Source organism: Microcaecilia unicolor, chromosome 12 (genome assembly GCF_901765095.1).
Source record: "Microcaecilia unicolor chromosome 12, aMicUni1.1, whole genome shotgun sequence".
Lineage (NCBI taxonomy): Eukaryota > Metazoa > Chordata > Amphibia > Gymnophiona > Siphonopidae > Microcaecilia > Microcaecilia unicolor.
The window spans coordinates 19,650,815-19,678,613 of NC_044042.1; the positions used below are offsets into that span (position 1 = coordinate 19,650,815).

Here is a 27,799-nt window from a genome sequence, read left to right on the forward strand (position 1 = left end):
TGCTTGATGCCAAAGGTGACCTACACACTCGATGCAGATACATCCCCAGTGTCCATTGCTGTTTTGGGACCCATGGAGACTGATGTTTTCGATGTCAAAGTTGATGGACCAGACTTCTGTGTGCCAAAAATTTGTTTGTATTGTTTCTCACACCACATATCCCCCTTGTAGGAATCTGTGAACCCCTGGCTGATTAAATCACTTGGTCGGGGTTAATCAGTCATTTTCAGCAACACTTAACCGGTTAATGCTGCTGAAAATGTCTGGTTAGCGCATATCTCAAAGCCAGCTATTTTGACAGCATTAAGTGGGGTGGAGTCAGCACTTGGCTTGTTAAGGAGAAATTAGGTATTACCTGATAATTTTCTTTGCAGTAGTTCTTCTCACTATTCCAGAATCTGTGGGATTGTTGTGTCTATCAACCAGCAGGTGGAGATAGAGAACTGAAAACTGAGCTGAGGCATCTCTTTCTTGACATCCAGACTAGCTCATCAGTCTTTATGTAGGCAAGAAGTAAGGATAAATTCAGAATAAACATAAGAACTTTAAACAACTCGCTCACCTAACACTAACCAGACAAGCAAACATATGTGGACCTCTCTCATCCTTGGACAACTTATAGCGAACAAGAGATATGCAGGAAGCACCATGCCAGGTAACAGTTGTCATTATTTGACTATTATGTGCAGGTCTTTTTCTGCCGTCATCTACTATGTTACTATGTTACTTCACACTGACTAAACATCTCAGAAACCTTGGGAGGGCCTCTGGAATAGTGGGAAGGACCAATGGAAAGAAACTTATCCGGTAAGATCTAATTTCTCCTTCCATTACCTAGCTTTCCACTATTCCAGAACCTGTGGATTGTTCAAAAGCAATCCCTACGCCAGTGTCCTGAGGACCAATACCCCAAACTGGCTTACAAGCACGCTGTAACATCCATCTTGTAGTACTTGGCAAAAATATGGAGCATCAACCACGCTGCCACCTTTAAAATATCCTGCAGAGACAGTAAGGTAGTCTCTGCCCAGGATGTCGCTTTATGCTTCACAGAATGAGCCGACAAGGCCCAAGGAGCCTGCTTCACCGCAAGCAAATAAGCTGACACAATAGTCTTCTTCAGCCATCTAGCAATTGTGGGCTTGGAAGCCGTGAGGCCAAGCCTTTGTTTACCAAAAAGCACAAACAGTCTTTCCAATTTACGAAACTCATTCGGGACTACCAGATATCTAAATAAGGACTCTACGCACATAAAGAAGCTTCAAAGAAGAATCCTGAGCTTCTTTGTCCTCTCTGCAAAAGGATCCCTGAAGCTCTGAAACCCTACATACCAATGCCGCCACTACCAAGAATGCTGTCTTTAATGTAAGATCTTTCAAGAAAGCCTTTCGGAGTGGCTTGAAACGAGGCTTCTGAAGAGCCTGAAATACTAGATTAAGGTTCTACTCTGGACACGGCATACAAAAGGAAGGCCGCAAGCAGCCCGCTCCCCTCAAGAATCGAATGACATCCAGGTGTGCCACAAGATACGTCTTCTGTAGGTGGCCCCTAAAACTGGCCAAAGCCACAACCTGAACTTTTAGAGAATCCAACGCTAATCCTTTCTGAAGGCCTGCCTACAGAAATACTAGGATGGGCGCAATTTGAGCTGTGAAGGGAGAACCCCAGCCCTCGAGTGTCCTCCACAACCTCGCATACGCCACGGATGTAGAGCGTTTCCAAGCCTAAAGCAAAGTAGCAATGGCCAAATCAGAATAACCTTTCATCTTAACTGAGCCCTATCGATGGCCAAGCCATAAGACCAAAGGGACACAGATCCTCCATGAGCACCAGACCTTGCTTCAGTAGGCTGTGTACCTGCGGAAGACAGAGAGGACCCCCATCCAGCAGTCGAATCCAACCAACCAATCCAGGGTTACAAGAATTATTTGACCCCTGTGCAATATAATCCTTTTCAATACACAGCCTACCATAGGCCAAGAAGGGAAGACATACAGCAGATGTGTCACCGGCCAGGGCTGCAGTAAGGCATTGATCCCCATCCGACGGCTGAAGAATTTGGGCACTTTGGCATTCCTTTCCATCACCATCAAGTCCAGAAGCAGAGAACCCTATTGGTTCACTATCAGCTGAAAATCTTGGCTGGATGGTTCCCATTCTCCCGGGTCTAAAGAGTGCCGGCTGAGAAAGTCTGATTCCACATTCAAGGACCTCCATTGTGAGCTGCCAACAAGCAGAAAAGATATTTTTTCTGCCCAACTCATGAAGGAGGCTGCCTACATCGCCATCGGACAACTTCGGGTCCCACCTTGCTTCCTGATATAAGCCACTGCCATTGCACTGTCAGAGAAAACTCGAACCAGGACCCCCGCCAGAAAGGGAGTAAAGTCACGTAAGGCATTCCGCATTGTCCTGAGTGCCAAGTAATTTATCGACCACTGAGACTCCTGTTCCGTCCAGGTGTCCTATGCCACAAGGAACTTGTAATGAGCTCCCCAACCTGACTTGTTGGCATCCCTTGTCTCCACCTCCCATTGTGTTATTGGAAAGGGAGTGCCGACAGTCAAATTCTGGGTGACAACCACCACTGAATACGTCTGGCAATCAGCGTCCAAGGAAGATGAAGGTTGTACTTCTGTGACACTGGAGAACAGTGGCTGAGAAGAGATTCCTGTAATGGCCGCATGTAAGCCCTTTCCAATGGCACCACTTCCATTGCCGCTGTTGTATTCCCAGATCCTGAGCTTGCCTTGACTAAGGAGAACACAAATCTGTTGAACCAGCTTCAACCTCCTGCATTCCATAAGGAAGATCCTCTCCCATGCTGTGTCGAATAGAATGCCCTGATACTCCAGTGGTCTGATGTAATTTTGGCCCACTCCTCCTGAAACTCCTGAGCCTCCCTACCACCGGAGGAAGAGAAGAGTGGACCAGCCTCACATCACTGCAAAGCTCTGGAGGTATTAGGCGCTCTAGCTGACTAAGAGGACTTCCTGTCTGCCTGAAAGGAAGATTAGCATGCCTGAAAGCAGGACTTCTTACCATACTGCTAACAACCAGGCCGGTACCATCTGCTGTCTCAAAACTGAGAGCCCCCTGAAGATGGACAACCAGAGGCTTTCAGCTTATCCTCCAGCAACCGCTGTGACTTAGTTTCCCCCAGTTCTTTCACCAAGATACTGAGATCTTCTTCAAATATTCACTTGCCCTGAAAAGGGCAGTTTAAGTAGACATGACTTTGATGCCCAATGCCGCAATCAGAGTTGTCAACATGCCACGACAGTCAAAGACATACTGCAGGCCGTAACCCGTAACATGTCATAAACAGCACTTACCAAGTAGGCCAACCCCACTTCCAGCTGGGCGTTATGGAGCCTGTCTTGTGTTTCAGACTGCTGATGCCACTTCAGGCATGCTCTTATCACAAATGAGTGCACACTGTTGCTTGAAGGCCCAAAGAGGCCACTTCAAAGGCTTGTTTCAGCAAGTCTTCTAGCTTCCTATTCTGTAGGTCTTTTAGGGCAATGTCCCATTCCACCAGCAAGGTGTCTTCTTAGTCACCACCATAACCAGGGAGCCCACCCTGGGAAGCTGTAATTTATCCTTCTCCTCTGGACGATCCAGGGTCTGACACACGGCCCTGGCCTTGAGTGGTGACTTGCAAGGAGAAACAAGAAAGGCATCTGGAAGCGGAGGGCAAAACTCCAGGGCATACATGTACCTGACTATATCTAAGACCCACTGTTCTGAAGTTACCCAGACCCAGCTCCGATAAAACAGCTGAAGCCTGCCTCCCACAGCCAGAATCGGAGATTGGGCCCCTGCACCTTTATTGGGAGGTTCTGGCACTGCTGGATCCCCCAGAGCCTCCGTCGCGACCTCCTCTACGGTTACCCCGAAAGGGCTGAAAGGACTGACCTCTATTCCAGCACCAAGCATGTTGAGAACTAGCACCTCTACCTGTCCTGTATCTGCAAGCCTCCCTAAGGCGCCCTCAGGCCGCAGATCGGGAAGCCAAGCGGGACCTATTCTCCGGAAGCCGAGCCCCTTCGAACTCGCCCAGACTCTTGACAAGTTTCTCCAACTCATCCCCAAAAAGAAGCTTACCGTGGAAAGGAAGCTGACTCAGACGTACTTTGGATGCTACATCCGTCGCCCAGTGACGGAGCCACAAGAAGCGGCATTCCGACACTACCAGTGCCAGATTCCTCGCAGAGCCCCGAACCAAGTCATACATGGCATCCGCAAGAAAAGCGGTGCTCCATCTCCAGATTAATGACATCGGCTGCCGAATGAGAAGAGGTGTCTGCTGGAACATCGGGAAGATGCTCAGTCCAACGAAAACAGGTCCGAGCCACATACCCTTGCGGATGGCCACCTGCAAGGCCAAAGCAGAAACCTTGGAGTGCTTCAACAAAGCTTCCAACCTGCGATCCTGCAGGTCCTTGAGAGATGCCCCACCCTCAAGATGGATGGCCGACTTCTTGGTGACCGCTGTAACTAGCGCGTCCACCTTGGGGACCCGAAAGTTCTCCAGATCTGCCTGAGGGAGCTGATAAAGGCAAGCCATGGCACTACAGATTGTAAATGCGAATCGGAAACTAGCTATTCCACCTCCACCAGTTCCTTCAAATCCTCATGATAAGGAAAGGTTTTTGGAGGTCTACGAAGCCCCTTAAGAAGCGGGTCCCCTTTCCGGGACACCTGAGGGGGATCTTCAGACAATTTAAGCATCTGAAGTACCTCCGCCAACAGGAAGGGCAGCTCTTGCCTTCTAAAAATGAGTACTACCGAAGGATCCTCACCTAAGGGAGCCTCTGAGGGTTCATCCAGGGATTCTGCGTCCCCAAACTCTCCCCCCCCCCCCTCCGCATCTACTGGAGGGTCTTAACCAAGGGAGAGAGCTTCCCCCAGATCCTCTATGCCAGCCAGACGTGGCCTCTTGGACCCGGGTGCCTCAACTGCAGACCCCAAGGGCCCATTCCATTGAGGAGGGGCCGGACAACCCGCTGCAGCATCAGGAGAAATTCCTCTCTTCAGGCAATAAGCCTGATGGTAGCAGCACAAATTCTGACGAAAACAGAGCTGCTGAAGCTCCTGAGCAGTCCTGCCACAACATCACCAGTGGCTCCTCAGAGAAAGAAAGGACCGGTGGCAGAGGAAGCAACATGGCAGACGTTCCTGCCAAAACCACGTCAGTCGCGCAATGGGAAGGAGTGCTCTGCACCTCCGACCTTTCAGCTGTCGGCCCAGGAATCATAGCTGCACCTACTGCCATCAGAATACCCAAATCCGGCTCCTCCCCAGAACCGGGCCTCACCTCCTCGCAAACCCTGCACAAGCTGGTGCTATGGGAGACCATGCAGTGCGCTGAACAGGCCGCAAAATGGCACAGCTTCTCAGACTGCACCGCCATCGGAGAAGGGAGGGAAGAAAAGCTGCCCTCGCAGGGACCAGGAACAGCGTCCCACCACCAAACTCCCTGCAATCCTCCTAGATTGCCTTGGTTCTGGCTTCCTTTTTTCTTTTTCAAGATTGCAGCTGCAAAAGCGAAGGCACCAAAAACCAGCACCGATGCACTGTTCCCACCAGGGGCCTTGCCTGAAGGAACTTCTCTCAGAGAAGAGGGGAGAAGGCCGAGGCGCACTGCTAAGGGCAGAGGGGAGCGGGGAGGGGGAGGGACCCGGAGTGTACACCCCTCAAGAGGGGCAGGGGCCAAGAGCCCGAGACCAATTCAGCTGTTTCTCTCCCAAGGAGGTTTCATTTTATTCCTTTTTTTCTTTTCTCTTTTACTAAACCACTAAGCAAGATCCCTAAAGGGAACCTGTAAACCTAACTAAAACCAAGGGGCCAAAACCGGCATACCCACCAAAAACATGGAGCAGGGTTGCACAGCACCTACCTCTGCTGGGAGACTGAGAAATACTGAGGTCAGGGTTGCACAGTCCCTTAAACAGGAACGCTGTTCAATAATTCTCAGTCTCCCTCTGCTGGTAGGAGTGCATATTAACCACTCGTAGGGAATGGTCTGGAGGAGACAATAAGGAATCAGCACTTAGCTGGCCAAGGTAACCGCATAATTTATGCGGTGCCCCATAGCCAGTTAAGTGCTGAATATCAGCACTTCCATTACGTAACTTCCCACTATTCCCACAAACCTGAAAATTCAATGCCAAATCCCAGCCGTGGCCCAGCATTGAATTTCCAGGCATAACATCAGTGGCGGTCAGAAAAATGTTGAGCGTTGCCAGCTGAATACTGACCCCATAATTTACAAAGAACGGGATCAGGGTTGGGGCCCAAGAATTGCAAACACCAATTAAGAATATCTATTATAGACATGGTCCTGTTGCACTAAGTATATACTCTTGAAATCCTCTGGGTGCTTTTGGGACGTTGTCCAGAAAAGTGACCATAGCTAAATCAAATGACTTGAAAAGTTACCCGACTGGAAGTTGAGGACAGAGAGGCCTGAACAGAGTGGAACACAAATAAAATAAACTTAAAATGTCTCCAAAACCTAATTAAGGCTTTTATCAGGAAAAGCACCACATGTCAACAACAGGACTGAAGGATCAAACTTACAAAAAACTAAAAAAAAGTGGTAGGTACACGAAAAGTCTGATATGATATGAAAAACAAAAAACAGGCCCTAAAATTTGGAGCACAATTATAATTTTTTTATTTTTTAACTTTCTCATAGCCCATGCTTTCTAACACAATAGTCATGGCATACAATATGATAAACACAACAGAAGGAAAATAAAATAACCATAAGCCATAAAACCTAAAATGGTGCACTATAAAGCGAAGATACTTACCTGCAGCAGGTATTCTCAGAGGACAGAATGCTGATTGTTCTCACATGTGGGTTGACGTCCACGTCGGCCCAGGAACCGGCATTTTGCAAGCAAAATATAAAAAAAGTTTTGCCACTGTCTTCTGGCGTGTGTGCAGTGCACACCGTGCATGCATGGACTGATTTCCCGCCCATCGCATGAGCAGGTCTCGTCAGTTAAATTAAAAATCATATAAAGAAATAAATAACAACTCCAAAGGGGAGGTGGGCGGGTTTGTGAGAACAATCAGCCTGCTGTCCTCGAAGAATACCTGCTACAGGTAAGTATATTCACTTTCTCCGAGGACAAGCAGGCTGCTTGTTCTCACGTGCGGTATCCCTAGCAACCAGGCTCACTCAAAACAATGAACATTGGTCAATTGGGCCTTGCAACGGCGAGGACAGAACATACATTGACCTGAAACCATAAACAACTAACTGAGAGTGCAGCCTGGAACAGAACAAAGATAGGTCTAGGGGGGGTGGAGTTGGATTCTAAACCCCGAACAGATTCTGCAGCACCGACTGCCCACACCGACTGTCGCGTCGGGTATCCTGCTGAAGGCAGTAGTGAGATGTGAATGTGTGGACTGATGACAACGTTGCAGCCTTGCAAATCTCTTCAATGGAAGCTGACTTCAAATGAGCCACTGACGCAGCCATGGCTCTAACATTATGAGCCGTGACATGGCCCTCAAGAGACAGCCCAGCTTGGGCATAAGTAAAGGAAATGCAATCTGCTAGCCAATTGGAGATTGTGCGTTTTCCGACAGTGACTCCCCTCCTTTAGGGATCGAAAGAGACAAACAACTGGGCGGACTGTCTGAAGGGCTTTGTCCGCTTCACGTAAAAGGCCAATGCTCTCTTGCAGTCCAAGGTATGCAAACTGCTTTCGCCAGGGTGGGTATGAGGACGGGGAAAGAATGTTGGCAAGACAATAGACTGATTCAGATGGAACTCCGACACCACCTTTGGCAGAAACTTAGGGTGCGTGCGGAGGACTACTCTGTTGTGATGAAACTTGATATAAGGTGCATGCACTACCAGGGCCTGAAGCTCACTGACACTACGAGCTGAAGTAGGTCAAGTACTTCAGATGGCAGGAATTCAGTGGCTCAAAAGGAGCTTTCATCAGCTGGGTGAGAACAACGTTGAGATCCCGAGACACTGGTGGAGGTTTGACAGGGGGCTTTGAAAAAAGCAAACCTCTCACGAAGCGAACTAAAGGCTGTGCAGAGATAGGCTCACCCTCTACACGGTGATGACAGGCACTAATCGCACTAAGATGAACCCTTACTGAGTTGGTTTTGAGGCCAGAGTCTGATAAGTGTAGAAGATATTCAAGCAGGGTCTGTGTAGGACAAGAAAGAGGATCTAGGGCCTTGCTGTCACACCAGACGGCAAACCTCCTCCATTTGAAAGAGTAACACCTCTTCGTGGAATCTTTTCTGGAAGCAAGACTCGGGAGACACCCTCTCATAGACCCAAGGAGGCAAATTCTAAGCCCTCAACATCCAGGCCATGAGAGCCAGAGACTGGAGGTTGGGATGTAGAAGCGACCCCCTCATTCTGGGTGTTGAGGGCTAGAAAACATTCCAATCTCCACGGTTCTTCGGAGGACAACTCCAGAAGAAGAGGGAACCAAATCTGACGCGGCCAGAAGGGTGCAATCAGGATCATGGTTCTGCAGTCTTGCTTGAGTTTCAGCAAAGTCTTCCCTACTAGAGGTATGGGAGGATACGCATACAGAAGGCCTGTCCCCCAATGCAGGAGAAAGGCATCCGACGCTAGTCTGTTGTAGGGCTGAAGCCTGGAACAGAACTGAGGGACCTTGTGATTGATCTGAGTGGCAAAAAGATCCACCGAAGTGCCCAACGCTCGGAAGATCTTGCGGACTACGCCCATGTTGTGACCATTCGTGAGGTTGCATTATCCTGCTCAACCTGTCGGCCAGACTGTTGTCTACGCCTGCCAGATAAATGGCTTGGAGAAACATGCCGTGAAGGCGAGCCCAAAGCCACATCTGGACGGCTTCCTGACATAGAGGGCAAGATCCGGTGCCCCCCTACTTGTTGGTGGAATACATGGCTACCTGATTGTCTGACTGAATCAAAATGATATGGTTGGATAGCCAATCTCTGAAAGCCTTTAGAGCGTTCCAGATCACTCACAATTACAGGAGGTTGATCTGAAGACCTTTTTCCTGAAAGGACCAAGCTCCTTGAGTGTGAAGCCCATCTACATGAGCCCCCCACCCCAGGAGGGATGCATCCATCATCAACACTTTTTGTGGCTGATAAATTTGGAATGGGTGTCCCAAGGTCAAAGTGGATCGCATTGTCCACCATTGAAGGGAATTCCGAAAGTCGGTGAACAGTTGGATCATATCCTCTAGATCCCCCGCAGCTTGACACCACTGGGAAGCTAGGGTCCATTGAGCTGGTCTCATGTGTAGACATGTCATGGGAGTTACATGAACTGTGCCCCAGTAGTCTCAACATCTGCCGAGCCGTGATCTGTTGAGACACTCACACTATGAACAGGAGGTTGTCTGCCCCTGCCTTGGGAAGATAAGCACGAGCTGTCTTTGTGTTCAAAAGAGCTCCAATGAATTACACTTTTTGAACTGGGGTGAGATGGGACTTGGAATAATTTATCACGAACCCCAGTAGCTCTAGCACTTGAATAGTCTTTCGCATGGACTGTAGAGCACCTGCCTCTGAGGTGCTCTTCACCAACCAATAGATAAGGGAACACATGCACTCCCAGTCTGCGTAGCGATGCTGCGACTACCGCCAGGCACTTTGTGAACACTTTGGGCGCAGACGCCAGACCAAAGGGCAGTACATGGTACTGAAAGTGCTGTGTTCCTAGCCAAAATCGAAGATGCCTCCTGTGAGCTAGAAGTATTGAGATGTGGGTGTAAGCATCCTTTATGCCCAGAGAGCATAGCCAATCATTCTCTTTAATCATGGGAAGAAGGGTGCTCAGGGAAACCATCCTGAACTTTTCTCGGACTAGAAATTTGTTCAGGGCCCTTAGGTCTAGGATGGGACGCATCCCCCCTGTTTTCTTTTGCACAAGGAAGTAACTGGAATAGAATCCTACTACTACTACTACTACTATTTAGCATTTCTATAGCGCTACAAGGCGTAATCCCAGCCCTTCATCCACCAACAAGACCTGTCGCTTCTTTCTCTATAATATTAGCAAAATTCGCTCGTTTCTCTCTGAACAGACCACCCGAACCCTCATCCACTCACTCGTTACCTCTCGCCTTGACTATTGCAACCTACTACTCACTGGCCTCCCACTTAACCATCTATCCCCCCTTCAATCCGTCCAGAATTCCGCCGCGTGTCTTATCTTCCGCATGGACCAATATACTCACATCACCCCTCTCCTCAAGTCACTTCACTGGCTCCCGATCAGTTACCGTATACAAGCTTTTCCTACTAACCTACAAATGCACTCAATCTGCAGCCCCTCATTACCTCTCTACCCTCATCTCCCCCCGTTTTCTATTTCTGTTGATGGCTCTCTCATTCTCCCTGTCTCCTCAGCTCAAAACCTTGGGGTCATCTTTGACTCTTCTCTCTCCTTCTCTGCTCATATCCAGCAGATCGCCAAGACCTGTCGCTTTTTTCTTTACAACATCCGTAAAATCCGCCCCTTTCTTTCCGAGCACTCTATCAAAACCCTCATCCACACCCTTGTCACCTCTCGTTTAGACTACTGCAATCTGCTTCTTGCTGGCCTCTCACTTAGTCACCTCTCCCCTCTCCAATCGGTTCAAAACTCTGCTGCCCGTCTCGTCTTCCGCCAGGGTCGCTTTACTCATACTACCCCTCTCCTCAAGTCGCTTCACTGGCTCCCTATCCGTTTTTGCATCCTGTTCAAACTTCTTCTACTAACCTATAAATGTACTCACTCTGCTGCTCCCCAGTATCTCTCCACACTCGTCCTTCCCTACACCCCTTCCCATGCACTCTGCTCCATGGATAAATCCTTCTTATCTGTTCCCTTCTCCACTACTGCCAACTCCAGACTTCGTGCCTTCTGTCTCGCTGCACCTACGCCTGGAATAAACTTCCTGAGCCCCTACGTCTTGCCCCATCCTTGGCCACCTTTAAATCTAGACTGAAAGCCCACCTCTTTAACATTGCTTTTGACTCGTAACCACTCGCCTCCACCTACCCTCCTCTCCTCCTTCCTGTACACATTAATTGATTTGATTACTTTATTTTTTGTCTATTAGATTGTAAGCTCTTTGAGCAGGGACTGTCTTTCTTCTATGTTTGTGCAGCGCTGCGTACGCCTTGTAGCGCTATAGAAATGCTAATTAGTAGTAGTAGTAATAATCTCCCCGTACGTTCCTACCCGTAACCTCCGCTCACAGGACAAATCCCTCCTATCAGTACCCTTCTCCACCACCGCCAACTCCAGACTCCGCCCCTTCTGCCTCGCCTCACCCTATGCTTGGAATAAACTTCCCAAACCCATACACCATGCGCCCTCCCTGCCCATCTTCAAATCCTTACTCAAAGCCCACCTCTTCACTGTAGCTTTCGGCACTTAACCACTTACCTCTATTCAGGAAACCTACACTTCCCCGTTTGATTGACTGCTTACCTGTCCTTTAGACTGACTGCTTACCTGTCCTTTAGATTGTAAGCTCTTGAGCAGGGACTGTCCTTCCTCGTTTAAACTGTACAGCGCTGCGTAACCCTAGTAGAGCTTTAGAAATGTTAAGTAGTAGTGGTGTAACAGGTTCGACCGCACTGGCCTTTAGAAGGGCGGAAAGTTCCTCTGCAAGTACCAGCGTGTGCTGGGAGCTGTAAGAATGAGCTCCTGGTGGGCAATTTGGAGGTTTGGATTCCAGATTGAGAGTATATCCTAACTGGACTATTTGAAGAACCCACCGGTCGAAGGTTATGAGAGGCCACCTTCGGTGAAAAAACATCAATCTCCCCTCTACCGGCAAGTCGTCAGGTACAGACACTTTTACTGAGGCTATGCTTTTGCTGGGGAGCACCAGGGGCCTTAGGCGCACGCTGTTGACGAGAACGAGCGCGCTGGGGTTGAGCCTGGGCAGGCTGCTGAGAAGCAGGAGTGTACCTACGCCTAGGATAGTAATAGGAAGCACTCCTCTTCCCCCAAAAAAACCTCCTAGATGAGGAGGTAGTAGCAAAAGATGCCCGGCGGGAGAGAGAATCCATAGAATCATTATGCTTCTTGATCTGGTCAACTACATCCTCTACTTTCTCAACAAAAAAGTTATCCCCCCTGGCAAGGAACATCCACCATCTGCTGCTGGACCAAATGATCCAGGTCAGAGACACGCAGCCATGAGAGTCTGTGTATCACTATACCTTGAGCAGCGATCCTGGATGCTACATCAGAAGTGTCGAATGTACCCCTGGCCAGGAATTTGACATGCCTTCTGCTACCTGACCACCTGGCGAAAAGGCTCGGCCTGCTCTGGAGGGAGTGCATCAACCAAGCTGGACAGTTGCCTCACCGAGTTCAGCAAGTGGACGCTCGTGAAGAGCTGGTATGTCTGGATCTTGGCAGCGAGCATAGCAGCCTGATACATCTTCCTGCCAAAAGAGTCCAAGGTTCTAGATTCTCTGCCTGGGGGCGCCAAGGCATAGTCCCTAGTGCTCTTGGCTCTTTTGAGGGCGGAGTCCACCACCATGGAATTGTGAGGTAGCTGAGACCTCATCAATCCAGGTTCACCGTGGATCCGATACTGGGATTCAGCTTTTTTCGGGATCACGGGAATAGACAGAGGGAATGACCAGTTTCGCATAAGGACTTCCTTCAGTACGTTATGCAAAGGAGCCGTTGCAGCCTCTCTAGGTGGAGGATAATCCAGGACCTCGAGCATCTCAGCCCTGGGCTCATCCTCAACCTCCATAGGGAAGGGAATAGCCACAGCCATTTCCCTGACAAAGGAGGTAAAAGATAGACTCTCCGGTGGAGAAAATCTCCTTTCTGGGGAGGGGAAGGTTCAGAGAGAATCCCATAGGACTCGTCAGAATAAAAGTACCTGGGATCTTCCTCTTCCTCCCACAAACGCTCATCTTCAGTATCGGACAAGATTTCCCTCAGAGCAGTCCGAAACTGAGCCTGCCTCGACGCCGAGGAATGACGTCCTCGATGGCGGTGCCGAGAAATCGACGCCCACCTGGACTGCGGTGAAGCTTTCTCCACCGTCGAAGGGGAATCGACCTGGGTGGTAGGCGGCACCGAGGTCGGGGACCTCACCACAGGCGAAGGGCCAGATGCCACTGCAGCAGACTGTACGGAAGGCGCAAGCACCCCTGACACCGAAGCAGACTGGCGCAGCAATCCTTCCAGAAGCTCTGGAAGCAGGGCCCTGATGTGCTCGTCGAGAACCGCCGTCGGGCAAGGCTGTGGGGTCGGTAAAGGAGCCGGTGGCAGAATCTGTCGAGGCTCGGGAGCAGGTACCGGGCTGCCAGAAGACAGACGCATTGGCACCTCCTGTATAGAGGGGGCGTGATCCTCTCGGCACCGACGCTTCTCGGGTGCCGATTCCTTCGATGCCCCGGAGCTCCCGACAACGTTTGTCGAAGGAGAATGATGACTGTGCTTCTTTGCCTTCGATTGACGCCCGTCATCAAGACTCCTTGGTACCGATGAGCAGGACGTGGAATCCTCATGTCTCCTCAGGGCTGGGTCCGACGAAGGTTGGTCCCGGGGGGCCAACATAACAGGAGGCCTCGAGGCAGGTGGAGACCCACTCGATGCCTCACTGCTCCCAGCGCGAGTTGGTCTTTTAGCAGCCATTACCTCCGCTCCCGACATCAATGCTTCCCTCGATGTTGATGTCGACACCACCGACCTTGGTACCGATGTCGAAGGACCGGACCGAGCCCCAAAAAGCTTTTCTCGTTGGGTTTCGAGATGCTTGGGTCCGTTTCTTCATAAGAAGACACAGACTACAAGCAGCTGGGCTATGGTCGGGCCCAAGGCACTGGATACACCAGGCGTAGTTATCGGTACCTGAGATGGTCTGGTTGCACCGAGTACAACGTTTGAAGCCGCTAGGTGTTTTCGATGACATGGAAGGAAAAACAGCTTCGGCGAAATCAAAAGATACGATTGTGCCTGTTATCAGAAAAAGGGGCACAAAAAATAAGGGAACAAGCTGGCCGCGTCGAAAAACAAAGGAAACTTTAAAAAGTGAAAAAAAAAAAAATCAGACATTACGGGAACTTTTTTTTTTTTTTTTTTTTAAAGACAATTGAAGTAAAATAAAGAAAATTTAGAAAAAAAGAGCGAAAAAAACTCGAAGACTCTTTCCTGGGCCTGAAAGGAGCGCAAATAAAAACCTACCACACCTCAACACGGAGAAAAGAAAACTGACGATACCTGCTCACGCGACAGGCGGGAAATCAGTCCACGCATGCACGGTGCACGTGCGCCAGAAGACTCTGGCAAAACTTTTTTATATATTTTGATTGCAAAATGCCAATTCCTGGGCCAACGTGGACATCTACCCACATGTGAGAACAAGCGCCCTGCTTGTCCTTGGAGAAAGTGTAGAAACGTTAAGAAGCAAGTTCTATTAGGACAAAAAAGGAGAGAGCAGAATGACACAGCTACAATAGCCAAGTTGAAAATATGAGCATCTAAGCCAGCTGTTTTAAGGACAATAGCTCTATGTGAGCTTCTTCAAAGAAATGGCTCGACCCTGAGTTTCATTACCTCTAGGTCTCTTTTACACAATCTTTATGGAGTTTGCCCAGTACACAAAAATAGTAGCTCTGCAAGCTAGCATGATGGCATGGACGGCTGCTGTACCCCAATTACTAACTGATGTGCCCTCCCTTAACACCCCACACTGTGCATTCATAAAAGGGACACTTGCCTCTTTCAAGTTGACAGGTTCTGCGAAGATCCGGGCTGAATCCTTCTCCTGTAGTAAGTCAAGCGTGGTGCGCAGTAACACATTGAATGGAGTCAGCTGGAGCTCCATAGCTGCCTGCTGAACCTTCACCTAAAGATGAATAAATATGACAAAACTCTGGTCTTGTCAATTTGTTCCATAACTGTAAAGAAGTCTATGCCTGAAATGTTATGGCCCATTCATTTTCACTGTACCTATGTTTACTAGCAAAGGAATAACCTAACAGTTAAAGCAGTGGGCTGAGAACCAGGGAAGTCAGGGTTCAAATTCCCAATGATGTCCCCTGTCATTTTGGGCAAGTTTAATAATTTTAAAACATTTGATATACCACCCTATTTGTCAGACAGGTCAGAGTGGTTTACATAAATAATAATAAAACAGATTCAGAATAGAAAGCCAATTAAAATAGGAAAAATACAAACAACACAAACACCCTACAACCCCAATTAAAAAAAGTACAAAGCAAAGTTACTTAATCCTTCATTGCCTCGCGTTAAAACTTAAGACTGGCATTAGGTGTTAAAATTATAGAATAAGAAGTTTTCTATACCTGAACATAACTTGCCTTGAGCTACTACTGAAAATGTGTAAACTAAATTCAAAATCCAAATCTGCTTGTGAATGTTTGGATCAGCTGTGGTACTTGGAAGTTATGTGGGTATGATACCTGAAAGTGCAGGTTCAAGAATGCCCAAAAGGGAGGGTCCAAGAAAACAGCAAGGCAGACGATCTGCAAACTCCAAGATGGAAATCAACGAAGCAGATCTGCTTCGTTGATTTCCAGTTATGTGGGTACGGACAATATTCAGTGCTCTACCCACACAGTTAACTGGGCAAAAATAGGACTACTATTTAAGTGGTCCTAGTTGCCCAGTTAGCTATGTGGGCAATGGCACTGAATACTGCTGTTGCCAGCATAACCTCCACAGACAGTGCTGCAGCAGTTAGAGGAGATATTCAGCAGCACTGCCCGGTTAACTGTTATTGAACACCCCCTCCTGAGCCTCTCAGCATGACTAAACTGGGCACGAATCTCTCATTTTAAATATTGGACCCAGTATTTATAAAACTTGGCTTTTAGGGACTGCTTCTGCAGCAACAACAACTGCTGACTGGCTGAAAAGCAGTACTGGAGTAAAACCAAAGAAAGTTAATTTCTGTCCGCTCAGCCATGGGGGCCAATATGGGTCAGATTGGCCCATAACTAAATCCTTCCCACCTGCAGCTACAACACAGTGACGAACCAGTCTACATAAGTCAGAAAGTAAGCAATTTTCCTGTGTACTCGGCAGACAGGAAAAATAAGACACAAAAGCGTGTGATGTCATTCAATGGTGCCAACTCAAGACTACCTATCTGTGATCTGATTTTTATGAGCCTGTTCAGAGTTCCCACACAGCTATTACTTCAAAGGTCCATTCAGTCTAATATAGAACTTAAGGATCAATTCCCCAGGAAGGTGGACTGATGAGAGTCTAATTCAGTTTCTGATTATATACATATATAAATATACATATAAGTAGTTAAAGTATTTAAAAAGTGAATAGAAATAATAAAATTTATGCTGCTGTCTACAGAGAATCTTGGTCACAAGTGAACTTTGCTTTCCCTGCCAACAAGAGGATGAATCACCTACACAAGTGGAGAAAAGCCCTTTCCTGCATGTAAAACAGGCTTTGCAACTCCAAAGCTTTGCAATAAGGGATACTGTGCAGCAGCCTCACCTTCAGTATTCTCTCTATCTCAGCAAGTGGATGGACAGTTCTGTGGGCAGCTGACTCTCTTCAGTGGCCTTTCCAACTTTTACCTCCTCCCCCTTCTGTTGGGGTGTTGGATTATTCTGAATTCTTTGTGTCTGTGGAGTTTCTAAGTATGCCTAAGGCCTAACTCTTTAAAGAGCCATTAGGGAATGCTATGTTTTAAAGCGCTGGCAGCTGCTTTGGTCTTGCCCTGTTCCTGTTTGCCTTCGCTGAAAGTTGAGCCTTACCCCGTCTCTGGATTGCGGGTTGGACTGTCTTTTGATGCTGAGCCTTGTCCTGTATCTGACTACTGGCCCTTTCTCCATCTCTGGATGGCGGGACCTTTCTCATCTATGGCAGTAAGGCCTTGCCCTTTCAAGCTGCTGTCCTAGCTCTGCCTTGGATACAAGGTCTTGTTCTGTTTTGTAGGATGAGCCCTTGTACGGGTTAGTGATCGGCTATGGCTTGGACTTGAGCCGTGCGCCGTCCCCGGATCTCAACGGTATTTCTGACTCTGGAGGTTAGGCCTTGCTGAGTTTCTGGAGTCCAAGCCTTGTTCAGTTAGTTTAGGTCATGGCTAGTACAATGGCAGGTTGCATCTTGTTCCATTTTCTGAGAGTCGAGTCTTACTCAGTATTTAGCTCGGGCCTTGCCCCCTTTTGGGTGGTCAAGCCTGGCTCCATCTCTGACGGTCAGAATGCCCAGGGAACACCCATTTCCCTGCCCGTAACTATGTCCCTTTTGAACTGCACGCAGTTCATTACAAAATACGATTAGCGAGTTGTGCACACAAATTCTAATTATTGTCAATTACTGCTCATTATTGCTTGTTAAGAGCTGTTAAAAACACTGACTGGCTTGTTAAGCTAATTAAGTTACGCGTGTTATGTTGTTATCGAATATTCCTGGATTTTGGCATGGATCTCTAGGCATGCTATATAGAATCTAGCGGTAAGCGTATTCTGTAAATGATGCCTAACTTTAAGTACATAAGTACATAAGTAATGCCATACTGGGAAAAGACCAAGGGTCCATCGAGCCCAGCATCCTGTCCACGACAGCGGCCAATCCAGGCCAAGGGCACCTGGCAAGCTTCCCAAACGTACAAACATTCTATACATGTTATTCCTGGAATTTTGGATTTTTCCAAGTCCGTTTAGTAGCGGTTTATGGACCAGATGTCAAAAGAAACAGCAGATCGCAAAGGACTAAGATAAAAAGAGAGTTCAATTTATTCACCACAATAAAATAATAAGTAAATAAATAGTTAAAAGCCTGACACAGCCCTTTTTATTCCCCCCTTTTCTATTTTATCATTGATTTTATCTGCTTTTTAATTGCTTTTGTAAACCGCATTGAAGCCTAAGTTAGACCCCATGTGTAATATATAAATAAACAAACAAGAGCTGCATCGGGGGCTTTTAAATACTGTGAATACATTAAAAAACATGTTAGTATAAATCATAAATGACAATAAAAACATCAACAACAGACCAGAGCCATAAAACATCTTAAAACTTACTATTAGCTACATATAGGCCATACAAAAGTTACATAATGAATAAACAGATCAGTGAGATGTAAATGGATTAACCAACTAATAGCAGAGTACCATTTAGTATAAAAACATGCATATGTGATTTGTGAGAAAAGAAAGAGGAGTGTGGTAGCCGTGTTAGTCCACTCTTAAGGTTATCAATAGAAATCAAACAAAACAAAACATGGAAAAGAAAATAAGATGATACCTTTTTTATTGGACATAACTTAATACATTTCTTGATTAGCTTTCGAAGGTTGCCCTTCTTCCTCAGATCGGAAATAAGCAAATGTGCTAGCTGACAGTGTATATAAGTGAAAACATTCAAGCATTACTATGACAGTCTGACAGAGTGGGAGGATGGGGGTGGGTAGGAGGTATGCATGGGGACATCAAAGCATTTCTTGATTAGCTTTCGAAGGTTGCCCTTCTTCCTCAGATCGGAAATAAGCAAATGTGCTAGCTGACAGTGTATATAAGTGAAAACATTCAAGCATTACTATGACAGTCTGACAGGGTGGGAGGCTGGGGTTCCTAGCCCATTATAAACCATAAAGCTGTATTTCTCTCCACCCCGCAGCTATCCACACCCATCCTGTTAGAATATCAATGATATGCTTTGATGTCCCCCATGCATACCACCTACCCACCCCCATCCTCCCACCCTGTCAGACTGTCATAGTAATGCTTGAATGTTTTCACTTATATACACTGTCAGCTAGCACATTTGCTTATTTCCGATCTGACGAAGGGCAACCTTTGAAAGCTAATCAAGAAATGTATTAAGTTATGTCCAATAAAAAAGGTATCATCTTATTTTCTTTTCCATGTTTTATTTTGTTTGATTTCTATTGAGAAAAGAAACAAATTCACATACACACATAGCCCAGAGGTGTTTTGAAAAAGTATCACCTAGTGGAGTCACAAACTGTAATATAAACAATTTAATCCTTCTTGTCTCCAATCCAAAAACTGTAAAAAGGAATCTTGAAGCCAAAAAGTATATACCTCCTTATACAAACAGCAACAGCATGCGTTCCAATGACATTATTACACACAAATGACATCACTGGATCGAATAGGTCAGAAAGGTTGATTAATAAACAATAAATAAATGATTTCTGCTTAAATAAAAAGGTACTCACTACAGAAAAAAAGGCTGATTTTTAAAATTCCAAACAGTTGCACCAAGTGGTCTGAACATGGACGCAGACCTGTCTATATTTCTTTGTGATTCAGCAAAAATTTATCTTTTGTTCATTATTTCATATTTCTCTATTTATTAAACTTTTTATACATTAGCTTATTATAGGGATGGCTGTATATATTTATTATTTTATTGTGATAAATAAATTTGACGCTTTTTGATCTTCAATCCTTTATGATCTGCTGTTTCTTTTGACATCTAGTCTGGATCTTGTGGTCTGTTTGCCTGGGACCATAGAATACTGGCACATATTTACAGAATACCGCATAGCCAAAAAAGGGTAATTTATATATGCATGTATCCTCATACATGCATAAACGACTAGAATAGCAGCATTTATGCACTGCCAGAGAATGTGGTAAAAGCGGTTAGCAGAAATTGTTTATCCCTGGGATAAGCAGCATTATGCGTGGGAAAGCGCGGGGTACAAATTTAACTAAAATAAAATCTGTTTTTACTCTTTCGGGATCTTGCTAGGTACTTGTGATCTGGATTGGCTACTGTTGGAAACAAGATAGTGGGCTTGATGGACCTTCAGTCTGTCCCAGTGTAGCAATGTTAATGTTCTTATGTTCTTAAACAACTGCATGATAAGAAAACTGGGGTTGATCATACCCTGATGCTGAAAGGACTTTATAGCAGAGTTCTAGATGCCTGGATGTAGGAGGTATGGAAAGAGTTTTCCAGATGGATAACTGGAGTTCCTGCAAGAACTCATGAATGAGCTCTTTTGTTGCAGGCATCTTTAAGGTTGAGGGAGGCTAGCTACTTGTTGATTTTAGGAGTGGCAGAATGTTGGCAAGGGTGGTAATTCTGAACTTTTCTGAAGTGGATGTTGAACAGACAAAGGTTAAATATGGGTCTGAGGCCCCCTGTCCTTTTGGAGATGAAGAAGTTGGAAATCCTGTGCCCAGTCAAGAGAAGGGCACTTCTTCGACAACACTGCTGTGGACTAGGAGGTCGAGCTCTGTGGCCAGGATGGGAATGTGATGGTGGTGGGGGGAGCAGAGGACATTCGTTGGGTGGGTATTAGGCAAAGTGTAACTGATACTCCATAGAGATCATACTTAGAACCCATTGCTCAGAGGTGATTGTCTTCCACATCGGACTGAAATTACTGAGCCTGCCTCCTTCAGGTAGTGTGTCAAAAGCTAGGACTGGTTTCAAGAATGATCACCTATGGGCTGGCGTTCCCCAAGTCTCTGTATCTGAAGGCAAGATTGGTAATACTGATGTTGAGCAGTGGGGTCTGCTGTAGGGAATGAAATGCCTCCTTAGGTAGAATTGTTGAAAAAAAAAAAAAACCAAACTTGATGGTAGGGCTTCCAGTAGTTTGATGTAAGAGCTTTCCTGTATCAAATGGCTTGCTCAAGCAGGTCTATTAAGGGGGTCCTTTATAAAAGGCAACTGAATAGCTCTTTTATTTTTCAATCAGCATATCTTTGGAAGACTCTTCCTTTGGTCATTAAGCAGGAAAAATCTCATAACTCACTGTGTAAATTATTGAAAACTTTTCTTTTTTGAAAATTAGGTCTCACCTGATCATTTTCTTTCCATTAGCCCTTCCCACTATTCCAGTAGGATAGCTGTGACCATCAACTAGCAGGTGGAGATAGAGAACTGAGGCCTCTCTCTTTTGGCATCCAGTCCAGTGCCTCAGTATTTATGTAGGCAAGCAAGCAGTAAGGAGAAACTCAGAATAAACCCAACAAACTTAAACAATGTGTAACAAAAACTAGACAAGCAAACATGTGTGGGGACCTCTCTAATCTCAGGACAACTTGTAGAGAACAAGAGACTTGGTCTGTCAGAGTGGGCAACTTTTCCCACCGGAACCATAGCAGAGTTGCTCTCCTCCTCAAGAGAGATCTCCCAGCTCTGGGGACTCTGAACATAACAGGAAGGAATCACCCTTGCCAACATCCCCCGTCAAAACATACTCATTAAGTACAGGGGTGGGGATTGAAACCCTTGCCACCCAATCTCTCCTCTAGGGATCCTACTGCACTTAACCACAGGTGGAGGCAGGGAAATTCTTGAAGAGCTACTATCTTTCCAGAGATTCCTCCCCCCACCCCTCCAAGAGTGGGAACCCTGGGACTGGACCCTGAAGTCAACTGGAGTAAGCACTCCATGAAAGCCAAATAAAATTGAGACCTTAAATCTAGGGTCAGGCCCCCGCAAACCTCCCCTAGGGGCCTCGAAATTCAAGTGGGGCTTAAAGAACATCACCCGCACTCCGCTCAGTCAAGGCCACACTAGCATTAGACCAAACAGGAACCGATGAGCCCAAACTCAACATAGCTACCGTTCCCACCAAAAACTGTGGCTCTGATGGTGGTGGAGCCATTTACAGGGGACACCTGCAAAAATGTACCGCCACCCTTGGCCAACACTGGAAAGCTGCCAAGTCCTTGGAGTTCAGAGTGCTGCCTTCCCTCCTCCCTCTCCCTCCACTGCAATCTGAGCAGTAAGAGCCAGCAGCACTGTTGGTTTGCCAGCTCCCACAGATCCCACTCCATTTGCTGTCCAGCATCTGTGCATCATGCGAACCACTCAATCCCAAACTGTGATTCATTCTCTTGACTTAGTAGGGCCAGAAATCTCCACTGTCCACCACGGGACCACTTTGAAGCCTCCAAGCAGAGATCCTCTCTTTTCATCTTATTTGTTTCACCCAACAAACTTTATCAGACAGATAGCCCTGGCTCTGCAGTACATGACTGCCCCTAGTTCCTCTTTTATTGTTCTTTTAAATTGGAGACTCTTCTAGCAGGAAGGGAGGGGGCCCAACCAGGGCACGCAGCCCCAACTGGCAGTAGCCCCAGAAAACCTGTGCTAACCTGCCCCAGCAAGCGAAAGCCCATGGCCTGAGGTCTGGGGCAACAAGAGGGGGGGGGGGGGGGGGGGAACATCCTCTCCTGAGCAAGGAAAGGTCCGTGGACCGATTCCTGGGAGACAATCCAGCCCAGGGAACTCAACCACTGGGCTTCAGGCCATACAATGTGATCCAGTGAGTCCAGCCTAATTTGAAGAATTCAGTTGCATAGTCCAACCTACACTATCCCAGGCTGCACCACTACTTATGCTGGTGATGTCACTGGACAGTATCTTCTTCTCTACCTCCATCTGCTGGTAGGGGGACAAAACTCACTGGTTTGGAACTAGTCTAGGATGAAAAGGAATTATTCCATTTTTAAAAGGGGGGACGGGGGACACACATAAGTACCACCATACTGGGAAAAGACCAAGGGTCCATCAAGCCCAGCATCCTGTCTCCGACAGAGGCCAATCCAGGCTTCAAGACCCCGGCAACCCCCCCCCCCCCCCCCCCCCCCCCAAAAAAAAAATAAATAAATAATAATGTTTATTCCTTGTAACACAATGGTAGGAAAAACAGCAACAAAGGAAATTACTTTCTTTCTTTGCTGTTAAGAGGAACTGTGAGGAATGAACTGCATCCGTGCCATATCTCAAATGAATAGAGACTGAGGGGACTTCTCAGGTAGTGGTTGTGTCACAGTTAAGTTCACATTGGCACTGTCAAATGACATCACTCACCTATGTAGCCAATTCATTCTGCTTGCCAACAAAGAAAAAGGAAGGATTAAGAGGGGCTGGTTAAGTGAATATGTCCAGGACATGAGAACAGACTGGAACATGGACATGGGACCACAGAGTTCTCAGAAAAGCCATAAATTCTCTCACTGAATGGAACTTACTTGCTCCCTTTTGAGTTTCTCTCTCTTGCGGATCAGCTCAATTAGCAGCCGGGCCCTCTCCAAATCATGTCGCAGCTTCTGCCAATACTTCAGCTCCTCTTTTACAGCACTCGTCTTTTCATCTTGCTCTTTCTGTAGAAGGAATGAAAAGAAATATTTTAATGAGACCAACTTACACCTAGCTATGTTACAAGACCCTTCTCTCCCACACTGTGAGCTGAAACAGGTTGTAATAAAAATACTCTGTATAATGATATGCGATTAATGGATATTAGACAGTTCAAAACAAGGCGGTGAAATTATTGTCTAATTCTAGGAAGTATGATCATGTTACTCTCATTCTGAAGTCTTCTGATTATTTACAGGATTCGTTTTAAGATTCTCTCTCCAATGTATAAGATAAATTATACAGGCATTCCACTTTAGTTAGCTCATTTGTTGATTCCTCATGCACTTATGCGACCATTTAGATCGAGTTCACAAAACCAATTGATTGTTCCCTTGTTTCAGATTTTTAGGTTTGAGAAACTGCGTGCTAAAATGTTTTGTGTGTCTGGGCCACTTTTTTGGAATGCCATGCCTCCAGACTTAAGATCAGAAGTATCACTGCATGTGTTTAAAAGACAATTGAAGGCATTATTGTTCCAAGAAGCTTTTGGAGAAATTTAATTTGGTTTACTAGAACCAATCTTCAGCCCCAGGTTGTTTGCTGAGGCTGCTGGCCAGGGCTCAGCTCATCTGCTCCGGGGCTAGCTGTTTATAAGTTTTGTTTGCATGTGGTTATGGACTGTTGTTCTCTCTTTCTTATTAATTATGGTGTTCTTTATCTTTTTATTTATTCCTGGTTTACTTGATATTTTATTGTCACCACACAGAAGGTCATTCCCATGAGCGGTATATCAATATTTTTAATACATTTGGAAACTTGGGCTGCTCTTTTTACTTGCATTCTTGTTCCATAACTCCCTCACCATGGATCTGCTATTCTTCTGATACTCTCAGACTGTTGCTGTACAGTATGCATTTTGAATAGCTGTACACTCCAGCTACCACCTCACTGCTGCTCTCTTTGTTGTTGTGCCACAGGGAAGATAGAGGGTACCTGCTCTGCATTCTTCTGTGACTGCAGATGTGAATGCAGGCGTCGTATCAGTGGCACTCCATTCCGGGACTGACGCTTTAGTAACCAGTAGTTGTGCAGCCGCTGCATAAATTGGTTCTTCCTCTGGAGGGAAACCCCATTGCAGATTTTAATCAACCTGTCAATGTACAGGAAAGGAAAAGGGTTAAGTAATTAGCCACAGTGGAGAACTTTTCTTTCTGCCCTGGAAGGAAATCATGGACTTGCTGATAAGAGCTGTAAATGGACCAAGAGTTACCTCCCAGCAAAAGGTGGAAAAACACTTGTTACATAAGCAAACACATTTTAGCCCATTATTTTGCATCTTATTCTGGAACAGAGATCTTAAGCAATGTGACTGGACACCTCAGTGCTGGTGCACAACATCCTAGATAAAATGAAGCTTTCAAAATTTACTGACAGCCTAGGAATTCAAATAAAGTTCAGCATGCCAGATAAAACTGGTAAAAAGGATTTGTTGTAAGTATGGAACCAATAGACAGACCATTAAAAAAGCTACAGAATCAAAAGATTAAATATAATCAACTTAACTGAAACATAAAAATACAGCATTTTTTTTTTTTTTTGAACATCACATGCATTCTGACTGAAAGCAGAAACTGGAAATGAAGGATACAGAAGATCGCACATTTATTCTAAGAACATAATCTGCTTAGATGCAGTGGTATGCAGAAAGAAGAAAATGGTCCTGGGCCTTGAAGGTAACAGTAAAACTAAGACATTTAAGAAGCCACACAAGCCAAGATAGGTGGGGCATGCTTATAATGAAACAAACAATTCTGGCAGAAAGATGAGTGTTAATGGGACAATAAATCAAAACAGCAGATACCTCAATTATTCAGTCATCTGTTAACTGAAATCATGGTTGCCTTGGACAAAAAAGAAGATTAAACAAAGGTCTATGAAGAAATAAGAACATAGGAGGACAGGCCAACAACAAATCAGTGCAACATTAAAGACAGCTTTTGCTGATAAGAAGAGACAAAGTGGTGGACAGCTGTACTTGAACCTTTGACCCCCCCCAAAACATGAACAGTATTCAGACATGAGGAACATTTTAGAAGAGGTGAGTAGGATCCTTCAATGACCATATATGCTGGAAGACCCATGAAAAGGAGAAAAGCAGAAAACTGGAGAAAAGTTTCCAGAGTACGTAAAGCCAATAAAAAGGTTAGAAACACAAAGAATGCCTTTTCAAAGACAAAGACAGCACCAATAAAAAGGACAGAGGAGAAATTAGATCTTACCTGCTAATTTTCTTTCCTTTAGTCCCTCCGGACCAGCCCAGAAATGACTGATGGGTTGTGCACATCTACCAGCAGATGGAGACTGAGAACTCAGATTCTTACTCGAGCCTATAATATCCATGCCTAGTCTGTTGAATCAGTATTTCCCTACCAAAGCAATTGAAGAAAAAGAAAGGAAAGGAAGCCGTAGCTGTGCTCTTGACAGGGCACCAAACAGCCACACAGTAAACAAGCAAGAGTTGGCTTAAAAAACAAACATAAAAATGTTTTTGGGGTTTTTTTTTGCTTTTTTTAAATGCAACAACAAAAACTAGAGCTCAGCACAGAACACCCGAACCGGCTATCTCTCCGCAAAGTCAAATAATTCAAACGCCTATCCAGGACAGAACCAGTATAATGCAGAGGGCAGGATCTAGGCCTGTCTGGAGGGACTAAAGGAAAGAGAATTAGCAGGTAATATCTAATTTCTTCTTCCTTAGCATTCCTCTGGACTGGCCCAGAAATGACTGACAGGAAGCACCAGAGCAGTCTATTTAAGGGCGGGATCCACAAAGCCCTGTAGTAAGAATGCGTTTGCCAAAATCTGCTTCCCGACAAGCTTGAACATCCAGCCTGCAGTGACGAACAAAGGTACAGAGAGACGACCAAGTCACTGCCTTACAGTTGTCCAAAGGGGGAATGAGGGACCACTCCGTCCAAGAGGAGGCAACATCCCTTGTGGAATGAGCCCAAACACCTTGCAAAACCATTCTGCCGGAAAGAAGATAAGCAGAAGCAATGGTCTCCTTAATCCACCTTGCAATAGTAGCTTTAGAAGCAGCCAGACCTTTCCAACAACCACCCATTAGAATGAAGAGATGGTCTGACTGCCACAAGTCTTCCATCCTATGCAAATACCCCTGCAAAACTCTGCGCACATCTAGCTTCCTCAGACGACATTGCTCATCTGTACCTGAAGAGCCCAGAATGGGTAACACGACAGTTTGATTCAAATGAAAAGAAGGAACTGGCCACAAAACTACCCTCCTCCTTGGAAAAGTTTACACGAAAGCGCCTGTAAGCTTGGTCACCGGGCTGGAGACATCGTGACCAAGAAAACAGTTTTGAGAGTCAAATCCTTGAGAGAGGAAGTTGTGAGCAGTTCAAATGGAGGACGAACCAAAGCAGAGAGAACTAGGTTCAAATCCCAAGAAGGAAAAGGAGCACACCTCGGCAGTCACAGGAGACTAACACCCCTTAGAAACCTGACATCGGGAAGACTCGCTAAGGACCTGCCCTTGACTCTGCTCCGAAAACAAGCCAAGGCCACTATCTGAACTTTTAGAGAACCAAGAGCCAGACCTTTGTCAAAATCGTCTTGCAAGAAATCCAAAATTTGAGCAATGGAAACATATAAAGCCTCTATATTGCGATCCGCACACCAGACCTTGAAAAATTTCCAAACGTGCACATAAGCGAGAGACGTTGAGGTATGGGAAGACTTCAGCACAGTAACAATGACCTTCGCAGAATACCCTCTCTCTTTCTTAGCTAAGCCCTCTCAAGAGCCAAGCTGTAAGACAAAACAGAGTCAGATTTGGCATGGAACGTGGACCCCTGCCTCAGTAGATCTTCTGAGTCCAGCAGTTTCAGTGGCAAGTCTACCACCAGCCGCATCAGATCAGCATACCATGGTCTTCTCGGCCAACCCAGAGCTACTAGCACCACCAGCACTCTGTGACTCTCGATTCGCCGAATGACAAGACCAAAGAGAGGCCGTGGAGGAAACACGTAAAGTAAGCTCCCCAGCCAGGGCTGAATCAGAGCATTGATGCCCTCTGACCAACAATCCTTTCTCCAACTGAAGAATCACATAGGCATTTTGACGCGTTGCCATCAGATCCATTACCGGGACACCCCAACGATAGACTATACAGCCATAAGCCTCTGGACTCAGGGCCCACTCCCCTGGATCCAGAGTCTGATGACTGAGAAAGTCGGTCTGCACATTCTACGACCTGACTACATGAACTGCAGATAGATCTAAGAGATGACACTCCACCCAACTCATGAGCGTACTGTCTCCTTTGCCAGCTGGTGACTTCTTGTGCTGCCTTGATGACTGACATAAGCCACTACCATAGCATTGTTTTGAGAGAACTCTTACCGCTTTGCATATAGACTGTCCAATCGTATTGCCCTGGTCTCTACCAGATTTATGGGATAGGACATTTCCTCTTGGGACCACAGGCCCTGCACCAATTGTCCCAGACAATGGGCTTTCCCAGCCCATATAAGCTGGCATCTGTTGTTACAATCATTCATTGATCCAATGGAAACCCTTTGGAGAGATTAGGAGTAAGAAGCCACCAACTGAGTCTTGTGTTTGCTGCTTCGAGCAGTAATCGGTCCTCTAAAGAACACACCATCAGAAGAGTAGAAACCGTTGAAAT

At 46.2% G+C, this 27,799-nt stretch overlaps 1 protein-coding gene across 3 annotated transcripts in view; it reads right to left on the bottom strand.

The window, feature by feature from the left end:
* The window catches only part of BRPF3 (bromodomain and PHD finger containing 3), a 104,863-nt gene that overhangs the window by 47,174 nt on the left and 29,890 nt on the right, over nt 1-27,799 (bottom strand). For all 3 annotated transcript variants that reach the window (XM_030220639.1, XM_030220641.1, XM_030220638.1), the window contains exons 3-5: nt 24,082-24,238; nt 22,980-23,111; nt 14,736-14,864 (exon numbers count right to left, since the gene is read on the bottom strand). In XM_030220639.1, the coding sequence (XP_030076499.1) occupies nt 14,736-14,864; nt 22,980-23,111; nt 24,082-24,238 (418 nt within the window). The remainder of the gene's footprint in view (nt 1-14,735; nt 14,865-22,979; nt 23,112-24,081; nt 24,239-27,799) is intronic.